This window comes from Aquila chrysaetos, chromosome 17, assembly GCF_900496995.4.
Source record: "Aquila chrysaetos chrysaetos chromosome 17, bAquChr1.4, whole genome shotgun sequence".
Classification (NCBI taxonomy): domain Eukaryota; kingdom Metazoa; phylum Chordata; class Aves; order Accipitriformes; family Accipitridae; genus Aquila; species Aquila chrysaetos.
This window is the reverse complement of record NC_044020.1, coordinates 15,164,854-15,189,130: the sequence shown is the minus strand read 5'-3', so window position 1 is coordinate 15,189,130 and position 24,277 is coordinate 15,164,854. Positions and strand designations below refer to the sequence as shown.

The 24,277-nt window shown below is 42.6% G+C and overlaps 1 protein-coding gene across 1 annotated transcript in view; it reads right to left on the bottom strand.

Moving 5' to 3' along the window:
• PTPRO (protein tyrosine phosphatase receptor type O) overlaps positions 1-24,277 on the bottom strand; it is a 163,769-nt gene that overhangs the window by 40,652 nt on the left and 98,840 nt on the right. The window contains 7 exon segments of the mRNA XM_030040367.2: positions 6,268-6,379; positions 8,829-9,022; positions 11,505-11,625; positions 15,335-15,534; positions 18,286-18,447; positions 19,459-19,905; positions 22,124-22,276. Of these exon segments, the coding sequence (XP_029896227.1) occupies positions 6,268-6,379; positions 8,829-9,022; positions 11,505-11,625; positions 15,335-15,534; positions 18,286-18,447; positions 19,459-19,905; positions 22,124-22,276 (1,389 nt within the window).

Below are 24,277 nucleotides of genomic sequence, written 5' to 3'. Positions count from 1 at the left end.
AGTGAGAAATAAAGAAGAATTGTCACACTGAGTAATTTGGATAGCTTTTCCACAGGAAGAAATATCTTCTCTCTATTGAGCTTGCATCTTCCTAGGAGGAGAAGCCCCAAACCTGCAGTTTTCCAAATAACATCTTTTTGCACAACAAGTTATGGCCACCTTTGTTCCCCGGGCGGAATTCCCACCATCACAGAAGGCAGCCGCCAGGTGACAGCCATCTAAGCACCAAGTGTCTAGTCTACACGCATATGGTAGCTACATTATTAGGTGAAGCAGCTGTTGTCCCTCCTCTTCCTCCACACACCCAGCTCCTGCCCAGCGCTGTCCCCTGCGCTGCACAGCTCCGACTGCCCCACCGCAGCCCCGTCAGCCTGTTTGACGGCTTGACGCTGCCAGCAAGTCCTTGGCTCCCTGTGCAGCCCAAGAAGAAAGATAGCAACCTCCAGAGCACCTCATCTCCTCCTAAAATAGGTATTTAAGGTGAGAATTACCTCCTGGAAGTGTTATCGATTAATAAGCATAATATGATTGAAATATCCAGGGACCTGCTAAAGTCCTGTGTACAGCCCCCCCCCCGATCAGTTAATATTTAAAGTAAGGAAACAATAACTAGACATGATTTAGGGTTTAGGGATAAACTATTAGACAATGGGGCTTTGTAGATAGGTAGAATGCTTATGTCAGAAAAGATAATGGATTGTGGTCTGATCAACAAACCTTGAAGAACCGCTTGGAACTGCCAAGACAGAGTAAGAAGTAGGTGAAAGGTAATTTCTACAGGGGGAGATCGCAACCACCGATTCATTGACCACCTACTCAACTGATACCACTCGCTCAAAAGAAGACAACGAAGGAAGAAGATAGACTCTGCGCACTAATTTACATGAGAGGCGAAGGAGAACGAAGAAATCATTTAGAAAAATAATAATGAATATGTATTACTTAAGTATATAAATGTGGGAATTTTTGAGACAAGGGTGTGCTGTCTTGAGACAGGCACCCATTCATGCGCATCAATGAAATTAATTTGAAAATACCTCGACTCTGTGTGGCATTGGCTTGCACACAGGGTAAACGAATCCGCTTTTAGGACAGCAGAGGTGCCTCTCTATTAATTGCAGAGGGACTATAGGCGGTCAGCTCACCTTGATCGCCTAATTCGGAGCTGCAGGTCCCCAGTTAGGATTTCAGTTAAAACTGAGCGGAGACCCAAAAGTGGAAGTCAACGATCAGTAAAGCTCATAACCCCCTCTCAAAGCGGTATCAGTGGGACAGCCTGGATAAAACGGGGAAGCGTATGACTCCGTGTGCTTGGCCGATCCTTTAGGAGCACCGCAGGGAAAATGACGGGGCCGACCGAGCCTCCCCTGCACAAGTCCCGCCGAGTCCGGCGCCTTTGGGCAAAGGCGCCTCAGGGGCGGCTGCCGTGCGCGGAGGGGAGCACTGCCCTGCGGGGGGGGAGCACTGCCCTGCGGGGGGGGGAGCACTGCCCTGCGGGGGGGGGCACTGCCCTGCGGGGGGGGACTGCCCTGCGGGGGGGGAGCACTGCCCGGGGGGGGGAGGCACTGCCCTGCGGGGGGGGGCACTGCCCTGCCGGGGGGGCACTGCCCTGCGGGGGGGGAGCACTGCCCTGCGGGGGGGGGGCACTGCCCGGGGGGGGGGGGGGGGGGGGACTGCCCTGCGGGGGGGAGCACTGCCCTGCGGGGGGGGAGCACTGCCCGGGGGGGGGGGGGGGCACTGCCCTGCGGGGGGGGAGCACTGCCCGGGGGGGGGGGGGGGGCACTGCCCTGCGGGGGGGGTCACTGCCCTGCCGGGGGGAGCACTGCCCTGCGGGGGGGGGGACTGCCCTGCGGGGGGGGGGGACTGCCCTGCGGGGGGGGGGACTGCCCTGCGGGGAGGCACTGCCCTGCGGGGGGGGAGCACTGCCCGGGGGGGGGGGGGCACTGCCCTGCGGGGGGGGAGCACTGCCCGGGGGGGGGGGGGGCACTGCCCTGCCGGGGTCCTGCCCGCCGCGCTCCCCCCCAGAGCCCCGGGTGAGGAAAGGCAGGACGGACTCGGAGCTCGGGTCTCTTTGAAGGGGCCACGAGATGTCACTGCTGCTCTCAGGAAGGCTTCTGTGGCTTTGGCACCGAGACGCTCCTCAGAGAACCGGCTGACTGAAGTGATCGCTGAGGAGGGCAGCAAATACAATGCACGGACAATTTAGAGTCGCTTAGAAACGTTTAGCAAGACTATTCTCTCCAATTAATCTTGAAAATGGCCTTTTACGCTGTTGAGAGGAAGCTACCTTATTTAGTGTGAAATCTTTACAGTAAAGCTTCTTTTAATTTCTAGATTTCCAGTCCGTCCCTACATAAGGATTCCTTACAATTTGAGGTCACGACTGGCATGATTCTTACACGCTGATAATAATTTCCTCCTATACCTAAATATTGATGACATGCCTTCCCCCTTAACGTTCACACAGCTGTTTGCTTTAGGTGTCTGGCAACGAACATCCAGGATACGTGAAAGGAGACTCAGGGCCAGGGCTTGCACGATCGACTCCCCTAGCCCCGTGTTCCACTGGGCGCTGAGCGGCACACAGAGGCTGTACGTCCCCTTGCTGACCCGGCCCAAAGTGAGAGCCAAAAGTATCCACGGGACCAACAGACAGCAGACGTGGTGGTACTCACCAACACCAAGAGTTTGCCTTTCTTACTCTTTTTGCTTCTCCAAAGCTAAAAGCGTTCTCACGGTAAAGGAAAATGGTGGTGGTCTAAAGTGCCCTTGCTTATGATTGCTTTAAATCCAGCTGTTTACAGCAGGTGGCATTAAAAACTCATTAGTCACCACAGCAACACTGGCAGCACCACAATCTCTCCCTGCATTAAAACAACAGCGTGCAACCGTTGCTGCAGGAGCCTGGCAGAACAAATGCCGGTTTTGATAAGTCTCTGGGATCCCCCAATCTCTCCCACTCTCCTGGGCACGTCTGACCACTTGTTGTGGGAGAGAGCTATATATCATCTGGTCTCTTGTAATACCCTTTTCATTCCACGTACTGCAGTTCACTAAAGCCCCAGCCTCGCCATAGACTCCACACGAGCAGTGGGATCCTGCGTTAAGGGAAATGCTTTGTCTCCTCTGAGCTTTCAGCAAGGTGTGGTCCCAAACTCCCAGATGACCCTTCTGCTTCGTTTTAAAAAAAATCAAGCTTACGTTCCAGGTGCAGAGGTTAGCCTTCCAGTTATACACGGAAGAACTGACAGATGGCTTACTGTCAGGAAGACTACAAAACCTTCATTCTAGTATTTTAAAATCTAGGGGTTTTTGGTGGGGTTTTTTTGTTTGTTTTAATTCCTGGCAACCTGTGCAGGGGAGGTAGTGTTGTTCAGAATGATGTGGAAAGGGACCAAGTGCTCCATAAAACCATCTGTTCCCTCTCTGGAAAGAGAGGCTGAGGGTGATAAAGAACTCTGCAGTCCCCCGGTTAACTTGAATGAGTGAAAAGGCAGCACCTACTGGGGACAACCATTTCAAACCTGCAGACGTGAAAAATTGGCATGCCACTTTCTTGCAAGTTAGCCTGACAGCAGTCCCTGGACAAAGCTGAAGAGATTGCAGGTAATAAGGCAATCAGAGGACAGGTGTCTATTCAATGGTGACCATCTATTGATAAGGACTTATAATTTGATCAAATCAGATTTCTCTGTTAGGACTCTTAAAATTCCCTTAAAATGCTGTGATCTGGCTCACTGCTATTCAAAATTTTCATCAATAATCTGGAAGTAAAAGCACTGCTGATGAACCATGCAAGTAACATGGCAACTGGCAAAGGAGTGGAGGATTTAGACAGGGCTGTGATTTGAATTATTGGCCCCTACGCTGGGCCTGTTCAAACAAAATGTATTTCAAAGTGCCAGGTGCAAAGTTGAGTCTTTAGGAAAAAGACACGCAGACAACACTTCCCAGATGACAAATTCTGGAAAGCAGCTACCATAGGAAGGAGTCAGAAAGCCACAGAATAGTGGCAAATCAACACAGACCTCCAGCATGATGCCACAGCAAATGCAGTCATCTAGATGCACAAACAGAAGAGCATTGAATAGGGAGCTGATTTTGCCTCTGTAGGAGTATTCAGCAGGCTGGTATTACACTTTCAGTTTTCACATACTTTGTTAAAGACAGCAAAAATTAGAGAGGCAGAGCGGGGAAAAAAGTAACATGAGAAATTGCCTTACTGTGAGAGCACCTGAAGAGTTCAATGGGAGCAATTTATCAACAGAAAAGAGTGAAACTGAATTCTGTATAGAGAGGGGGAAAAAAGCTTTGTGTCTCTTCAATCAATAAGAGAAAAGTGTAACAAGAATTATGGACTGGATATTAAAACTAGACAAATTAGATCAGAAGCAAAGGATGAACCTTTGATAATAAGAGGAATTAAGCATTGGTACAGCTTTCCAGTTGGATATTTCACTGAAGACCAGTTGACCTTTTTGAAAAGAGGTTTTGCCAGCCACAAGCGGATGACATTATTTAAGAGATTCATCCATTTCTGGTTTTGTCTACATCTGCTAGTTAAGGAGTTGATTGATGTTACACCTAATAGCAGTAACAGTCTTTACTTTCCCCATACAGAGATCCAGACTGATCCTGATGATGGCTTATATTTTGGAATAACATTAATCTCCCTAATTGCTGATGCAGATATTTGGAGACACAATATTGAAGCATGAAGGCCCCACTGGAACATTTCCACTCTAAAATGCCGAACCTGGTACCCAAATCAGTTGGAAAAGACATTTCTCCCCTCCTCATACAGCAACAAACCAGCTAGAAAATTGCTTCCTTATAGTGCTACAGAAAAGCTGATTGATGCCAAAGGACAATGAATATCCCCGGAGACCCTTCACAGGGCCCTGGTGGGTGGTATGAATTTCTGATACACTGGAGAAGTGCCAGAGTTTGTCAGCGGTGTAGCTTGGGATCAGATATCTCAGAATGGGAGGGTTTCTGAAGACTTCAGTGAAGCTAGGTCTTAACCCACTAATAATTTTCTGTTGTGGCGCTGTCGAGCACAGGCACTATATTAATCATCATTGCAAATGGGTCTTGTTCAGTTCCTTCCTCAGTTCCATCCTCTTAGCCTCTCACTGAAAAGAATATCTGGGACTAGGCTAGTATTTGTTTTGGAGAGAGTGGCTGGGACCTTGTACGCTGATTTTCCTCATAATTTGATTTCTACAGCTAGAAAAGAAAAGCAACTCATACTTTATTTCCTCTCATGATGCATCTGAATTATTTACTGCTTTCAATCACCTTCTGCAGGGTGAACTAAACAGTGGTCCATAAAAGTGAAATGATTCAACAGGGAACTTTGACTTAGCCAGCCTGGATGCTAGGAATGCATGGCAAGGCACTAACAGGAGCTCTTGTATGCTCTTCCCTCTCCAGCTGATCTGTCTGACATATTGAAGATTCTAACCCAAAGTATCTGATAAGAGACAACGGAGTGTGTTAAATGCGAGGCCAGTCCCAACTGGAAGAGGGTGATCCATGTGGTTATATCAATTTACTGCAGCTGAGAATTCAGATTACAAATGACTTGCTGGCACCACGCAGTTTCCCAAGGCCAATTTAGCCAGTGTGGGTGCAATGCTTTGATCACAGGAGCACCCTTGTCTCCTTACTGTGAGCAAGCGAAAAAAACCCCAGCAGAAAAGACAAAGCTGGAGGACAAGAATAATGTGCTACCAAACTTACTATCTGCCTCGGTCTGCCTAAGAGCGCATAACTCTGCTCCATGTTAGCTAAGGTATCCGAGCTTTGGATTACTGGAGGAGGGAAAGAGGAGGAAAAGGCAGTTGGAAACACTGCAAATATATGGAAAAATGTTTCATAATATTAGCAAACCTAAGAATCCAGATTACTTATATACCCATTAACTACTTCTCAATGTGTAAAGCATACGGTGTCATAAAAGGTGAGCAGGATCACTGGTCCTCACTGGAGCCATGCATTGAGCCGATGGAGGACTGGAACAGAGTAATCAAGCACTGTGCTTTGCATAGGAAAATAATATATATTCATTTAAAGCAGTCCTCAGAGCTTCCCTTAAAAAAAATAAAAAAATTAAAAACCACAAAACCCCCAAAACAACCCCACCTAGCTGTTAAATATCCTAACTTGCAAGTATCTGCAGGTGAGACACAACACCCAAGTCGGGCTTTCTCAACAATTCTGCTCCTGGGAGCATTTCCACAGTCTTTTCAGACAGCTGCTTACCTGTTATGAAGCTGATGGTGGAGCTGTCACAGCAGCTCAGCTCTGGGTCCCCCCAAGTCACCATAGTGACCCGGAAATTGTAATACCAAGCAGGCAGCAGGTTAGCTATTTTCTGTGAAGTGACAAAAGACAAACAGCAGCTTAGGAGAAAATTCGCCATCATGAGGTGTGACTTATAAAATACAACAATATTTATAAATCCAGTGCCCACACTCATTTTACTGAGCTCCCATTCCTTACTCCAGTAGAAATCTATGTAATTTGGTGTTTGAATTTATTCAAAAATCTGTGCAGTGGGAGCAAACACGGTTGTGACGGCTCTGCTGCTTCTCCACGTGCACGTGGTCCCAGGTCCTGCCTTCCACGGGAACCTCTCATTGATTTCCAGGGTGGCGAGAACAATTCCTACAGAGCAATCTTCCATCACAAAATTCTGAGTTGATGAAGGCAGAATATTTAACTGGCAAAAGTAGGCTTTTCTATTTTGATTAAATAGCATTTGAGGATAAATTAGAAACAAAGTTTTGACTCGGATATTGTCACTTCAAAAGACAATTTCCAATTTTCAAAGTGTATTTCACTTCGTATTATCATTTATTATAAATGAAATATGAATGAAACATAAATGACTTATGAGACATAAATTATATATATAAATACAAATGAGATATAAATGAAGTATAAAATGCAATATATTTTATACTATAATATCGTATGTAATATTTCAGTTAAAATTCAAATACTTCCACTGACAGCACAAAACACTTCAAATATTTAATTTTATGTTAAAATGAAAAGCCTCATATTTTTAAAATTCAAAACAGAAGCAAATTGGAAATAATGAAAATTTTCAACAAATCAGAAATTGCTATTTTTCACAGATCTCTGCTGTTTGCAGTGGCCTTTTCACCCCAGATACTGCAAGGCAATCCAAATATAGGCTTTGTGGACTATTCTTTTTATGCTTTTTAGAAAAAGGTGTATCCAATTAACACCAAAACCTTGAAGATGCTTGGACTTCTTCTGACATGCCCCTGGTAATATGGAAAATACCAACATTGCTCTGACAATTTTAAAATAAGATACAGAGCACAAAATGAACAAAGCAACTAAATAGAGTGAAAGGGCAAATTCAGTTCCAAAGGTTCTTTCTCACTAAGTGATAACATTTCAGGAAATAATTTTTGACCTAAGATGTCAGATAGCTTGATTTTTGATTCCCCTGCCTTCTCACTGGGCTTGACACTGTTGCTCCAGTATACACCACTCCGAGATGTCAGTAGATCATAGGGAAATTTGTGGGACACAGTGGGATTCTGGAGCGCCTCTAGAGAACTCAAAACAAAAGTTCACCAATACCTACCCGTATGTTAAATGCCATAATAGAAGAACAGGAGGAGACTGAATTTTTCTAATTCAGGATTACCCCTTAAAATTATTCTTTAAGAAATGCCCACTTTGGCTGTGATATACACTGTCACACTTCAGACTGAAATTCAGACAAAGGAGTTCCAACTTGGCTTCTTTGAACAGGATTTGCAACAGTAAGGGACAATATCATCTCATTTTCTAATGAGCCACATTAACTCTGGAAGACGGCATTACTTCTAAGATGACTTGGATCACTCAGGTATTAATCTAATTGTGCTGAGTCATGATTACAAGATATTAATTACTCATTTGGTAAGTTATTTTTGTTTTTAATTTCCCTGGAGATTTATGTGCTAAATTTTCAGTCACGTACCCAATTACAGTTAAGCCGCTGTAGCCAAAATGACTCCACAAATGGTATTATGCAAATCAATTACGGTAAATCACTGTGGCTTTCACAAGCAGCAAAAGTTATTGCTATCCTTTTTGCATACTCATAACTTTCTGAACAACTAATTTCAGCTAAAATTGCTCGCTGTCTTGCACTACAGTGAAGTCTGAATAAAATCTGTTCACCTCCTCCAGGAAATAACGGAAAAGAAGAGGAAGATTTCACTTCATTTCTGCAAAGATGCACTTGTGTATATGCGTATGCATGTTCTTCTAGAGACCAGTCTCCACCTAGTTGAAATCCTGGCATAAGTCTTTGTAGCTTCAGAAACATGAAGGCTATTTTCACAAGAGCATCTCTGCAGCTAAGCCTTCCAGATGGCACACTATAAGACTAGCCCGCAAGCCCCAAATCCATATTATCAATATTAATTATGTAGATAAGGCTTTGGACTACACCCCCCAAGGAGATGATGGAATTTTTAAAGCCTTGACTGACAAACTGACCCACAAACTGAAGCTGCCTCCGGACTTGCTGAACATGCCCATTTGTCAACAAAAAAGAGGCTCATCTCCTATCTCATCGCTCTGCTTAAAATTTAGCATGGTTCAGCTGGCATTCCCTTACTTTAGAACAGAAAATGCCTCTAGCATCCTGGCCATTTTCTCTGCTCTGCCTGGAAAAATGTGCCAGGCTTAAAGGCATATATACATATTCATGGGGGAAAGGCAAAGAAATGTCACAAGGTGCCAGGGCCACACAGGCATGGGAAAGCAATAGTCAGTAATGGTCACTTTACCACGGAGGCAGTTAAGGAGACGGTTGCTGCAATTTCATAGTAGGTTGTCCACTCAGAAGTCATCGTCGATGGGTTGAAGTAAAACATTTCTACAACATATTTCCTGAACACCCCAAGGAAAGGTCTGTTCCAGCTCAAAACCACAGCAGTAGGTCCCAAAGGGTAAAGCGTCAGATCCTTTATTCCAGTGGGCACTATAAACCAGAAATTGTGGTTAGTGACGTTTGCATTATCAGTTACACTTTATTTTAAAACAATATGTTTCCTTAACCAAGGTCTACCTATTTCTGGTTTGTTCCTGACATTAATTCCCAAGAGCTTCCTTGTCACAAGCAGTCAAATACCATTTTTCAGCATTCGTTCTCCAGTTTGTTATGTGTACTTTTTCAGAAATGACTACAGGGTACTTGGTGTTGGCTGCTTAGCCTGAGGTAAAGCACAGGGCTTGCTTTTTCATAAACAGAGGGATCCATTCTACTTTGAAAATCAGGATGTTCAGGAGAAATTTCAAGTTGCTCAAAACCAAAAGCATCGAAAGCCATAACACTTTGGAAGATGAAGACTATGAGAAAGAACAGGTTTTATGTCCAGCCCTCCTTCCCTGGGGAACCTAAAGGTGCTGCCATGTACTGCTATTCTTGCCTCACAGATGATGACACTGAGAAAGAGGAGTCAAGTGATTTGAAGAATGTCACATAAGGGTCAACTTCTGCAACCCTTACTTGTCTGGAAAGCAATTATTCTTCATGACTTAACTGAGGCTACTTAAATAAGTACTTTGCTAACATTTGCAAGGGTTGCAGAGCCCCAGCTATTGTATGCCGGGTCAGAGCGAAGACCAGCACCCAGATTACTTCAGCCCATGTGAGCACGTGATTGCCTTTCCCTTCATAAATCATTTACCACATCTTTTCTTTGCTTTCTCTAAAGTGTTAATACTCAGCCAGTGAAAGTGAGGCTTAGGAAAAACGTGGGGAGAATTGAATACTTTTTAAAGTGTATTTTATCTTATTTCAGTTTCATTCGTCATTAACCACCACTGATAATTTCACAGAACAGTTTATTTTGCGGTTCTACTATTTTAATATCAAATTCAATACCCTGTTATGAAATGAAAACTCATACTACTGTTGTTTTACTGCATAAAAACATCCCCTTTATAATAAGAAACCTATGAGATGTTTTGTATAGAAACTGATTACCATTTTGAGTTTAGTAAGAACCTTTTATGGTTGTGAGGCCGCACAAAAGTGGAGAAAATGAAGGAACTTATTTACTTTGGGAATATATGATTTTACTTTCTCAAGTGCAAATAGAATTTTGCAGATTTCTGAAGTAACTACAAAGTAGTAACAAAAGAAAATCAAAAGCATTTGTAAAGATTGTCCAGTGATAGAGATTTTAATAATAAAATATATATATTTTAACTTACTGTTTTTTCCTTTACTGAAATATACCATAGTCTCTTTTCAAAGTTTTATTCAGACCCAATTTATGAAAATATATAAGAAGATTGCCTAGAATGAAAAGGGTCTCACTATATTCACTAGTCCACATATTTCCTTTCATTTAAGGATTCAATTCTTAAGAAGTTAACTTTGGGTTTTTTGTTTCACTTTCTTCCCTACATCACAGAGAAGCAGCAGAATGAAAAATACTGAAGATCTCTAACTTTCAGCCACCTGCTTTCCCACAAGGCGAACTATTTGTCAAAATGAGAAGCTGCGTGACTCAGGTTAAATATTTCTCTGCAAATGTAACTGTATATACACTGAATCTCTTTTCTCTTTGCCCTTTCTCTTAATACATTTTGTTAAAGTGGTAACCTTAACAAAATAAATGATACTGAAACTAAAAGATACTGTATTCTATCCTAAGTGACTACTTAGGAGCCTGGTGGAATACCAAATTACAGTCACGGGGCAGTAGCTCTGCCTGTTGGCATAAAACCACATTCTTGAAAATGTTGCGCTCGGTCTCAGAGGGTTCTTCTTATCTTCAAATTTCAAAGCAGAGAACATCAAGATCCTCTGTTAAACTCAAGAAAATGAAGGCATACACAACTGAAGTTGGTGATGGTCATGTAGTACTGTAGGAGATAAGCCAGCTCTCCTGACCCTTATCACTCTGGCTTTCAGACTGGGCCACATTACATCCTTCATAAAGCACATTTGCAACAAATGCCTTAACAGCAGTCCCACACACTTCATGAGACAGTGGGAATGAATCACGTCTAGAAGTGCCCACATCTCTCCATGCACCACAGACCACCTGCAGCTCAGGCTGGCTACACCTAAGTGAGGTGACTCCAACCCTAAATGACAGAGACCGTGAGCACTGCTAGAGACAAACATATATTCAGGTGTCCAAGAGTGAAGATGGTTCTTTCCACAGGGCGCTCTGTGTGTAAATCCTGGCCATAACTGCTCTGTAGTTAGGTTTGGTAATAACTTAACATTTAAATGTGAAATATCGATCTTCCACTGAAGGAGTGTTTTCCCTACAATGGGCTAGACAATACAAGAAAAATATTCTCAGTAAGTGTTCACTACATTTGAAATAACCAACGTGACAATTTTGTACGCCTTCATGGGCTCTAGGACCTAGTGAATATACTACACATATTTAAAAACAAAAAAAATGAAACACATTTCAAACAGTAGATGCAGGGGTTACCAATGGAAAATGTAACAGGATCAGAAGGCGGTCCAACCAATGGTCCTTTCCGTAGGTAAACCACAACTTGGTACTGAGCACCAGGAACAAGATTTTCAATGAGGCTGCTGCTTGAGTTCACCTAATAGGAGGGGAACACATCAGATATGAAGTTTTTACTTGGTTAACTAAAAGAATATTGAGACTGTACTTGAACTACTCGAGTTACAACACACATTATTCTGAACACACTGGCATCAGCGACTAAAACTCCATTCATTAAGCCCAAAATGCCTAAACTGTGAAAGTGGTCAGGACTGACTTGACAAATGATCTGACACAAAGAATCACACTTGCCTTGCTGCATAAGGTCAACTGTCACACTGCAGACCCACTATCTCCTACTGTGAAAATTTATTGCAATATTCAGGCTACATTATTCATAGAATCACAGAATCATAGAACAGTTTGGGTTGGAAGGGACCTTAAAGATCATCTAGTTCCAACCCCCCTGCCATGGGCAAGGACACCTTCCACTAGACCAGGTTGCTCAAAGCTCCATCCAACCTGGCCTTGAACACTTCCAGGGATGGGGCACCCACAACTTCTCTGGGCAGCCTGTTCCAGTGCCTCACCACCCCCACAGTGAAGAACTTCTTCCTTACATCTAATCTAAACCTGCTCTCTTTCAGTTTAAAACATTACCCCTCATCCTATCACTACCACTCCCTGATGAAGAGTCTCTCCCCATCTCTCCTGTAGGCCCCCTTTAAGTACTGAAAGGCCACTATAAGGTCTCTCCAGATCCTTCTCTTCTCCAGGCTGAACAACCTCAACTCTCTCAGCCTGTCCTCACAGGGGAAGTGCTCCAGCTCTCTGATCATCTTCATGGCCCTTCTTTGGACCTGCTCAAGCAGGTCCATGTCTTTCTTATGCTGGGGGCCCCAGAGCTGAACGCAATGCTCCAGGTGGGGTCTCATGGGAGTGGAGCAGAGGGGGAGAATCACCTCCCTTGACCTGCTGGTCATGCTTCTTTTGATGCAGCCCAGGATGAGATCAGCTTTCTGGGCTGTAAGTGCACACTGCTGGCTCATATTCAGTTTTTTATCCACTAATAACCCCAAGTCCTTCTCTGCAGGGCTGCTCTCAATCCATTCTCCACCCAGCCTGTATTTGTGCTTGGGATTGCCCTGACCCATGTGCAGGACCTTGCACTTGGCCTTGTTGAACTTCACGAGGTTCACACGGGCCCACCTCTCCAGCCTGTCAAGGTCCCTCTGGACGGCATCCCTTCCCTCCAGCTTGTCGACCGCACCACACGGCTTGGTGTCGTCGGCAAACTTGCTGAGGGTGCGCTCAACCCCGCTGTCCACGTTGCCGACAAAGATGTTAAACAGCACCGGTCCCAGTACTGACCCCTGAGGAGCGCCACTCATCACTGGTCTCCACTTGGACATTGAGCCATTGACCGCAACTCTTTGAGTACGATCACCCAGCCAATTCCTTATCCACCGAGTCGTCCATCCGTCAAATCCATGACTCTCCATTTTAGAGACAAGGATGTCATGCGGGACAGTGTCAAACTCTTTGCACAAGTCCAGATAGTCTTGTCATATTCAGGTGATATTATTCAGGCTGGAGTATTTAGGCCATGTGTTTTCAATAAAAGCCTGAGGCTTTTCATTGGTCATCCAATTCATCTGCAGCTCTGTGAGCTGAAGGCAGCGTTATGAGAAAGCTGTCTTCTGAACGGATGTGTTAAGTGACTGCATGGTGAAATCAGAGAGGAATTACTCTCTTTCACCTCCCCTGCACAGCACTACAAAAACCTGACTGAGGGACACTGTGATTTTTCTTTTCAGTTTGAAACATCACCATTAAAATTTCTGCTGTGCCACACTAGGTTTCAGTCAGAGCTGGAGGCAGAATGCCTGACCAAGTGATTCCTGGTCTGATACAATATGAAAAGTCTTATCTCCTGAAGAGCCAGCTAACAGCAAATGCGCAGAACAGCTTTGAGGAAAGGACTTCATGCACCCCTTCTAGAACTGCAGTCTGGTATTTCCTACTAACATTTTCTTCACAACATTTCCAAAGTCTGTATCACAGCCACCTTTGCACTGGTGGTTTACTGCAATGCACATGAATATATCAGTACCAGCACAGATTTAGTAAGGAACAGAATTTGTCTTTAACAGCTGCTTTGGAAAGCTAAATCACTTTTAACTCCTGCACAATGTTAGAAATGGATAGAACTCTGCATTGAATTTTGCCCTTTTCAGCTCACCAAGGAGAATTCAAACTAACAGCCATTAATAATTCCAGGTATAATAAGCTGATAAAATTTGATTAGTGGTGGTACGAATATTTGTAATGACAGAAAGAAACAACTGTATTCAGACCTTTCTACCTACTTGCAATAAACACGCATTTACTTTTACAGATATCTTGTTTATTCATGGATTAGCTTTTGGTACTTGTTTTTGAGTTTGTAGATGAATCCTTTGGTATTTACTGTAATCATATATGTATATACTTGAGACCTGTGGTTTATAATCACCTACTGTATTGTCTTGCTTCCTGATTAAATGACTGCACTTTTAATAAATGGAAGGAAAATAACTCAATGAGATTACAAGCTGATTCTGAAAAACAATTCTCAAATTATCATGAAAAGACACTTCCAAACATTTAAGTTCACAGCTGTTGGAATAAACCTCAAAACATTTTGACAAAGATTCATTTTAAGAGACACTTTTAAAGGATGCAGACTCTCTGTATTAATTAACTTGCAGGGCTAACCGCAAAGTTGAAGAAGATAAAGAGTTACTGGAAGTGTCTCTTTCCATTCCCATAGAAACATAGAATCATTTAGGTTGGAAAAGACCTTCAAGATCATTGAGTCCAGCCGTTAACCCAACACTGCCAAGTCCACCACTAAAACCATGTCCCTAAGTGCCACATCTACAAGCTGAGGGTGCAGCAGGGCAGCACTGCAGTCCTTTGCAGACTCCTCCATCACACACACTTAGGGAGCCAGACAGAAGTTGTGGCATGACTCAGAATATGCCCTTATCAGCATCTTGGTAAGGTAACTGAGATGTGGGCTAAAACCTCTTTCTAATTGAAGCCACATGCCACTGATCCATCATAGCCACAGTATCTGACATGGGGTTGCACCCACTAAGGGTTTCAAGTAACAGAAAGCTGCGATATTTTGGGGTTCAGGATTCTTGATCATTATAAACACATCCCATATGGCAGCTGTAAAGAGCTGTTGTCCATCCAAATCACAGGTGGTCTGAATTACTATTTACTTCCCAGTGCTGACATCTGTTTTTTTTATGGATGAAAAGAAAAGCTGACTTCTGATCACCTCTAAACTTCCAGAAAGTTTAGAATCAGGTTCTGTATTCTTACGTAGGGTATCTAAGAAAGAATTTATGTTAGTTTGATGATAATCATGCATGTGAGCACTTTGCTTAATACAAATGGATTACAGCATATGTCTAAGTGTTATTATGATATGGCACCATTTTGCCTACTGCCACAAAAATGTCTCAAAGCATACAACATAACTCACAAATTTGAACAAAGGATTGGCCACAGTCAGTCCAACAGAAATATAATTTTAACAGTACTATAGTTTACTGCGTACATTCATTCCTGAATGCTGTGCTCTCCCCTCCACTCTGCGTCATCCGTGTCCCTTTAGATTGCAGAAGGGAGCACCTACTGCTGTGCTCTGCAGCCCTGAGCCTGATAGGGCCCTGGGGCATGACAATCCCAAACAGCAAGATGATTAGCAATTTTTTCCTGTATTTGTAAAGGCTCCAGCTTCCGCCCCTTACCTCAGTGCAGTAGTGTTTTTCAAGCCTTTGACTTTCCTTTTGCTTCTGACAGGTCAGGGAGACCACAGACACGATGGTGCCGTTGCCGCCGCTCTCTTGTGATGCTGTCCAGGATGTCAGGGCAGTAGTGGAGCTTAGCACCGTCACGGCCACATGCTGGGGCTTTTCCGTGAGCTCTTCTATCCATTCACCTGTGGGGCCTGGGACAAGTCCCAAAAGCACACGTGAGCAGGCCACCCTGTGCATTTGAGGCATACATGTTAAAACATCCTTCTTTCACGGGATCATTTACTACTAGAGAAAGAGGCTGGACTGACAGTTGTCCATCTCCACAGCCCTCAGGCAGTGAAGGTGGCAGCCCCTGGGAAACAGCCTGTGGCTGGTGCTATTTCACCTGTAGCAGAGCAGATGATGAGACGAACGTCCCTGTTTGAAAATTCGGATTGCAGTAGTCTCTATTGCTTACCAGAAACCACCCAGCAATATCAGATTTGCTCCAAGGGAATGCTTAAAAGCAGTGCTATCCAATCATGGACAGATAATTGACAAATATTAAAGGATAAGCATATAAAATTTTTTGCTTCTCCACATACTGACATACCCTCCAAATGTACTACAGCCTTGAAGCGTGAAAATTGAGTTCACAGAGGTTACCACCGTGAAGAATCTCATTCTCCATTAGACTTTTTGAAGGACTTGCTAGAGAACACAGGTTTAAATGTAGATAAAATAACAATTTGGAAAATAAGTTCAGCTAGACTTGGTCAAAATTTCATATTTCATTAAAATCGTCAGCTTTTCTTGTTACTTTTAAGTGACGTTTGTGACAGCTCTCTCTCTGACATTCCTTCCTCCATGCAATTCTAATGGTACTTTATTTTTATTGAGAAAATAAAACAAATACCAGAGCAAGAATTTGGTGTAAGATCAGCCTATAAGATTTGACAATCCATACTGATATCTGGGTGCAACAAAAATTTATGTAATACAAGCCAGTAATTTGCCAGGATGATTCACTGACTGAGTGCTACAAGGATAAGGTAAGGCTGAAGCTCTGAGCAAAATTTATTCACGACAACAGATTCACACCTACTCAGGTAAAAGGAGGAATTCGATCATTAGATTAGTCTCTGGAGCCAGTGGATGTATCTGTAGCTCTTACTATTCAGAAATTGTTTCAGCATCAGCATTAAGGGAACTGAGCTACCTCATGTCACAGCCCAAAGTTGAAGCCCCCCCACAAAAAAACCTACTTGATCAGACTCACAAAGAGGAATGGAAAAGCAATTTCACCTGAAGAGTACTTATGCACCTCTCAGATTTGGCATACTACCAGAAATACATATAAAAATCTTTCTAAAATACTAAGGATCTTGCATTTGACAAAATAAATAAGACAATTGCCAAGAATCCTCACCTGGTTCTAAAAGCCTGCAAAACTAACAGACAAAACCCCCAAACCCAAACGTTCTCATGTGTTACATGTAAAATGAAAATATTTGTTACATTCCTGTAACACCTTAATACTTTATACTGAATGAGATTCAAGTTCATCCTTAATCTAGCAATCCATACACCTATACTTTGGATTAACATTTTCTCATTTCTCTCAGATCTCTCTCACCAGTTAATAGACCTCATGGAGGACACTGCATTGCATATTGCTGAATGGAAATAAGTCACACCTTGTAAAACGGAATAACATTTGGTACTAATAGCATTGCTACGTAATTTATTTGATATACTTGTATACTTATACGTACTTTAATGATTTCCATATAATGAAGCTGCCTAAGAACTATTCCTAAAGAAAACCAGAAGACAATGAAATTACAACAGCAGAGACCCTTTCGCTCATGTGCTGTTTCCTCTTTTCTCTTTGTTTTCCAAGTACTGTTTCTTTCAACTATAAAGTTGAAAACATAGGAGCAATAGTGGAATTCAGTTACATGCAGCCAAACATTATGATGAATTTAAGCCTAAATAGTTAGCATTTATAAATGTTATGAGCTACTAAAGACACAATTTTTATTAGTAATGTACTTAAGTACTTGAGTACATTTCATTTTAATATGAATATTTCTGCCAGCCTTAGCTACCCTGTCTTGTCGCAGCATTCATGATTCAGGGAGACACTATCCTCCCACATGTAAAGTTGTGTAGTGCTGCAAGTATTCCCCTGTTCTCACTGTATGGGCAATTTGTAGGCTATATCTACTTCCTTTCATAGAAAAAGGTACAAAGGTGACCACAGCCATCATAAGGATAATAATCTGAATTCACCAACAGCTGTCTCACTTGCTGATCTAATTGTCAGTCATGATATTAGTTTACACAGTAGTGTATTACTACTTTCTCTTTTACTAAGTCTTCAGTTAAGAAACCCTGGGATTCTACAGGGAAATAATAAATTACTTTTCCTTCTCTGAATTTAGCAGGCTGAACTATTTCATCTACTGTAATTTGCCCCATGTTCTCTCAGAGACCATGTAATTTCAGAGTTCAGTGTTTAATTGTGCAATTCCCACACTGTCGGCCTGAGATGCCCTTCATCCCTAACCTGGTACATACAGCCTTCAGGAGTAAGGAAGTTAAGTATTTTCAAGAATTTCTATAACCACCGACTTAATTCTTGGAATTAAATCCTCTCTGAAAGATGCAAAAGGGGAACCTGTTTCAGTGAGCCACTTCTGAACACTGGGCAATGACTCTATCAAATATGTCACCTGCTTTCAGTTCTTAGCTCTGCCAAGACAGCATGATGGAGGCCCATCCAGGCAGGATATAATATATAACATACTTTCACCATATTTCCTTCTCTGCCACAGAGAATTCCAGAAGACCAGACTCTTCTGATCCTGCAGCAGATCCCAGAGCTGCCACAGTGGTCAAACTCTGTACATTAAAGTTATATTGGTCTGGGAGAAAAAGAGATTTGTTGAGATACTTACTGATGTAAAAGCTAAGTGTTTTTGCTGATTGACTTCCCCGAACTTCACAAGAGCCAGAGGAGCTAAATGTTGTTACAGACAACTTATATTTTCCTGGTTCTTTCAGTTCAGCAACAAATTTGTGAGTGTCCTCACTTACTGTCAAAAATTCCGTGGAGTTCTCTAAATCAGGGGGGAAAAAAAAGTGTGGATTAATTGAAATTTGAAAGGCTCCAGCCACTGAGGAAATGATTTATATCAGAAATGCTAATACTGTTTCTGCTGTGGGATTAAAAGGTATCCAAAAGGACTGGATTTATGTGGGTAGTTTTATTTCTTGCCATCAGCACAAGAGTAATTAATGACCAAGGTTGCAGGGTAGGTGTAGAGGAACAATAAACCCAGGCTAAATTTTCATTCTGTAGAAGGGATGATAAAATAGGGTTGCCATGACTGTGCAAGTGAAAAACAGCATGGCATGGAAGAAAAGGAGCTTCCAATTTTCTATCATCTATTGCATTCTTATTCTGCAAAAAAAAAAAAAAAATTTGCCCTTAGTGTGGGAAGGCTTACGAAAACTGCTTGTCAGGAAATAAAATTCATTTGGATAAAATAGATTTTAAACCAGAAAATCTTTAAGCAACATGGCGATTTTCTTGCAGCTCCATCACTTGAAAAGTCTCCCCGTTCTCCACCACAGCCTCCTTGTGGCCTAAGGAATATGTTTGGTAGCTGTCCTCTGAGACAACTGTTAATCTGAATCTAGACTACCTTTTCTGTATGCCCTGTCCAGTCGAGGTCCCCCTGAGAACCTTTCTCAGTGGCAGACAAAACTACATGGTATAATGTGCCTTCTCTGTCTCAAATTGCAAAAATCAGCTCGTTTCTCCTTTCTCCGATACCAGAATGGATTTATGATAACTGCAGTGTAAACAGTGCAGCAATATATACAACGGTATAAATCTTGTTTAACAGAAGAGAATTGCAAACTGTGATTTACCCCTCCTCCCTTACTTTTATGATGCTCAGCCAGAACTAGATGCTATTCAATGCAAGAAACTTCTCAAGAAATACAGGAGATGTAACAAAGTCCTCTGAGGCACAGTACTAGGTAATTAATAATTTGTAGAGGAGACAACGCAGCAATGGAATTACAGAAAAGAGGTACAAAAAGGGTGTAAGGCTCTGTTTTACCTTCCCTTTCAACATTGATATGGAAACCATCAAACGCGGTAGGTGGCTTTGGTGGTAACCAGGTCAGCACCATTTGTACAGGAAGGAAGGAGGGGGGCTCTGGCGTGAGTTTTCCCGATGTGTTGACATCATTGGCCTCGTAATCACTGGCAACTGCATTGACAAACTCCTCTTCACCCTCGGATGACTCAGCTTCGTTAGACCACCAGTACGGCTGTGATGTGGTTTCATACTCAGTGCTGTTATAGCGGTAGTCCGGCCAGGCTGCAGATGTGTTCGCTGCTGGAATTTCAGGTGGGTTGTCAGAAAAATGGCTAAGTTTTTCTTTTCTTATGATTTCTTGTGGTCCCATGAATGATTCTTCTGCGAAATTCCCACTGTGCTCTTCCCAGTTGTTTCTGTTGATTGGTACAATCTGAACAGAAATGTTTCGAGGTGGGTAAGGAACTAAAAGAGAAGCAAGGGTTAGTCTTTTAATAGCTATGTTCTGTGCACCTTTACGATGTGTTAATTCCCCAGAGAAATATTGTTTGCAAGAAAACAACGCATTTAGGGATATTGTGAAATAACTAGTTCTTATTAAGATTCTTCCTTCTCTTATATATACTTATAGCAGAAGTGATTCTAGTGGGATCAAGATGAGTGTAAATTCACAGAAGAATCATGATTCAAGAATCAGCTGGGATAGAGTTAGTTTTCTTCTTAGTAGCTGGTACAGCGTGTTTTGGATTTAGTGTGAGAATAATGTTGATAACACACTGATGTTTTAGCTGTTGCTAAGTAGCGCTGATCCCAAATCAAGGATTTTTCAGTTTCCCATGCTCTGCCAGCAAGCAGGTGCACAAGAAGCTGGGAGGGAGCACGGCCAGGACAGCTGACCCGAACTAGCCAAAGGAATTCCATACTGTAGAACGTCATGCTCAGTATATAAACTGGGGGGAGTTGGCTGGGAGGGGTGGATTGCTGCTTGGGCATCGGCGATGTGCATGGTTCACGAGCAATTGCATTGTGTATCACTTGTCTTCTCTTGGGTTTTATTTAGTTATTTATTTTATTATATTGTATTCCTTTTCATTACTACTATTATTATTACTATTGTTAGTATTACATTTTATTTTACTTTAGTTATTAAACTGTTCTTATCTCAACCTATGAGTTTTACTTTTTTTGCCGATTCTCCTCCCCATCCCACTGGGAAGGGGGCAGTGAGTGAGCAGCTGTGTGGTGCCTAGCTGCTGGCTGGGCTTAAACCATGACAGCCAGGAAGAAAAGTAGATGTGAAGTCACAGTAAATCAGACTTCAGTGCTATTACAGCAGCAAGGCTACTCCAGTGTGAATTTGTAAGAGTGGATCTTCGTTTATTCTATTGTGTCTTCCAGAAAGACCTTGATCATGGAGCAAAATACTTCTGTAGACATGAATTGAAAAACATATGCAAAACTAATATATGGCATAGCTCACATTTAAAAAGTATGACCTTCATGTTGCTGTAGGGCTTTTCATATGCTTTTAGCAGCCACCTTTTCACAAGTATTAAACATCAGCTTAAATTTTAATACTTGTGAAAGCTTGATCTTAAGATTTGGGTCTCCAGAAGACAAGATTCTGGCATGCAAAGAAGTTATGCCAGGAGGTGAACACACACCATTTTGTCTGCCTCGCTGTAATTGCTTGTCTGTCTGCCCTTACACACGATAAGTGTGAGTAGCCTCTGCAAACAATTTTGACTGGCGTCTTTTAAGCTGGCATCTTACAAGACACTAATTTGTTCACCTCCCCTGTCCCGGCCACGGCCACTAATACAAAACCAGACACTACAATCTCGTTGCAGTTTGTGCGAAGAATGGGGGATGGGAGGGCAGCAGGAAAGAAAAATGAGATCCTGTTGGTTGCATTCTTATGGTTCAGTATCTCGATAACTATATTTAGGATCCTCAGGACAGAACTCAGCTGGCATCAGTTGGCTTTGCTCTGTCCAAGGCAATGGACTAACATCAGCGTATTCATCTGAAGATTTGGCCTTTTGATTTTACCACTGGTTCGTTTCACTTTGGACCCTGGAAAATGTCTGTGGTCCAACAGATGAACAGAAAAGTTTTGGGCACCATCCCAGGACCAAATTAAATTAGTTCTGGACCCTGAACAAATGCAATTTTCAGCCTTTGCAACATTGCTGTCTTGGAGATTAAAAGTTCATGCTTCAGGGCATAAAGTGGCCGCCAAGTGGGGCGACTATGACATTCTTCTCTGTGACAGAAGACAGCACAATGAGGAAGGCCTTCTCCAACAGTTTAGCTATGATTCACTGTGCAAGCAGACAGACCAATATACGTAGATCAATAGTATGCTCAGCGTGGCTATTCCTGTGGCTTAAAAATTAATTCCTAGCACAAGGCCTAGAATATCTCATGTGAAGCAGAATTTATTTTCTAAGCAGCAAGCTTTATAACAGAAACACTCACACAAATTTCCCTTTGCACTGTATTGTACACATAACCCTATGTACTAGCCACAGCATCCTCCTCCCATGCTCCTGGCCAGGAGCAGCGCCCAGGACTGCTCCCACACAGACCCTCCTCTCTGTGGGATCAATCCCCTCCCCACAGCAGAAAGGAAAGCAGCCATACAGACTTGGAGCAAAAGGTACATAATAATTTTCTTCACCTGTTCTGTGCCGTTTGGGCTCATGCTGGACACCGCTGTATTCCACTAGCGTGCTTTTGTTGAAGGTCGCTTCTGATACCAACTGAAATGTGATGTTACTGTAGCATATGCCTGGTAGCCAGTGATTGAAAACTGTTTTACCTTTAAAGAAATCTGCCAAAGGTTTAAAAAGAAAAGAAGAAAGGAAAAAAAAGAGGAAAATGCGTCAAATGTTCACTTTCTGATAATGCAACTGCACATGCTGAACTGGCAGTGTTTCAGATGTTTAAACATTGCTCAGCCTGGTCTGAGACACGAAATTCTAATAATTCAGTTTGCCAACATTTTTCCTGGCTGTCAAAGGCACTTTGCTAAAAAAAAAAAAAAACAAAACCAAAAACAAACAAACAAAAAACCCAGCACAAGAAACATGAACTACTTTTCACAGGAAAGGGAACCGAATCTGGCAACCTGTTCCATGTGACACTGAATATCTCAAAGAGTATCTGACAGTTTCTTCAGACCTTTAACTGCTGCACGCAAAAGACTCCTTGGTCTTTTGCTGACTGAGGCATAATGTTCGGGGTAGATGCTCAAAGGGCCATCCACCATGCAGCTGAGTGCAAGCCGCGGTACTGAGAGCTGAGCTCACTCCCACCATCGGTACACGTGGGGGCTGAAGAGAAGTTGCTTAGGGCTATTAGGCTACGGGAAGGAGCGTGCAAGTTGAGTAGTGAATCTCTTAACTCAGTTTGACTTTTTTATTTATCAGCAGCTGCAGCTCCATACAGCCCCTGGAAGCATGTATTAGCTGTAGAAGACAAAAATTACTGCTGGTACCCCTTTTGTTCCCTGGAAAGAGGTCACCTATATTTTGTGCTATGATTCAGAATTACCCTTCCTAACTTCTCGCACTTCACAGCATTGAAAATGTGATTTCTAGCCCCACTCTGTATTGAAGCAAAGAGACTCCAAAATTTTCTGACCTCTTTCTGGAGGTGCGTATCTCCCTCTGCTGACTTCAGAGAGAGCTTACAGTGACCAGACTTCTACATTGGGAGCCTTAGTTCAGTGCCTAAAATCCAGCACCTACTGGATTGCTCAAAGCCATTTTACTGCCACTATGCAATGTTAAACCACTGGGGTTTCAGGGCCCGCAGAGTATGCAGGTCTTTCTCACCTCTTAGGATGTTTTCCATAGGACAGTCCCATTTACATCGCTGAGACAGATGCTATGCTTAAGCTATACAACAGGGCAAAAGGGAGTTGTTATAAACAAATAAAAAAGAAAGCAGAATTTGCTCTTATTAGATTGTTTAGATGGTTAGATTGGTTGTTTAAATTGTTTAGACTGACTGTCTAGATTGTTAGATTGATTGCCCTTGATTAGATTATTTTAAGAAAATTGACAATTATAATATGCAGCAGGGTTTATTAGCTCAGGGACGATACTGAATGCTACAATAGTATACAGTACTATACAGCATTGTACTATTAGCACTGTGTCACTGTATGGTGATACAGAACTACCAGGTTTAAATCCTGCACCAGGAATCAGGTATATTGAACGGGTTTCCCAGCTCTGGGGCATCCCAGAGCTCTCCTATCAGCTGTTCACCAACGACGAAACCTTGGCCAGAGGGAAGAGACTGGGAAGATTTTTAATGCTTTCAGCTGACACAGAATGTCATCCAGGGATTTCAACAAGCATACCTAGAAAGCAAAAACATATCTCTGTCCTTCCTGCTGAGTTTTGGGGTTCTTTCCTTTTTCCTTTTCTTTTGTTTTGGATTGTACATCAGCAGGGAAGATAAAAAAAATGGTGGAACATTTTGGGGATTTTAGTGTACATGCTTATTTGGAAGCACCAGAAATTGGGCATCCCTTCCAGGTTGATAGCAGAACTGATGAAAAAAATCCAGACCACCCAGTCTTCCTCTAAAATCCAAAAGAAAGGAAGCATCACTAGAACTAGGATGGGAAGCAGGTTTAAATCCAAAGTGAACCACTAGCTCAATTCGAGGGCCCATCCCTTACTTCATGTTATAAAAGTTATTATATAAACAGACACATTACCAGAAATAGAAATCATTATGACCAATACATGTCAAAACCACACCTAAGACCACTGTTTAAAATGTTTCCAGCAGAGTTAGTATTAAGTTTTAGTGGAAT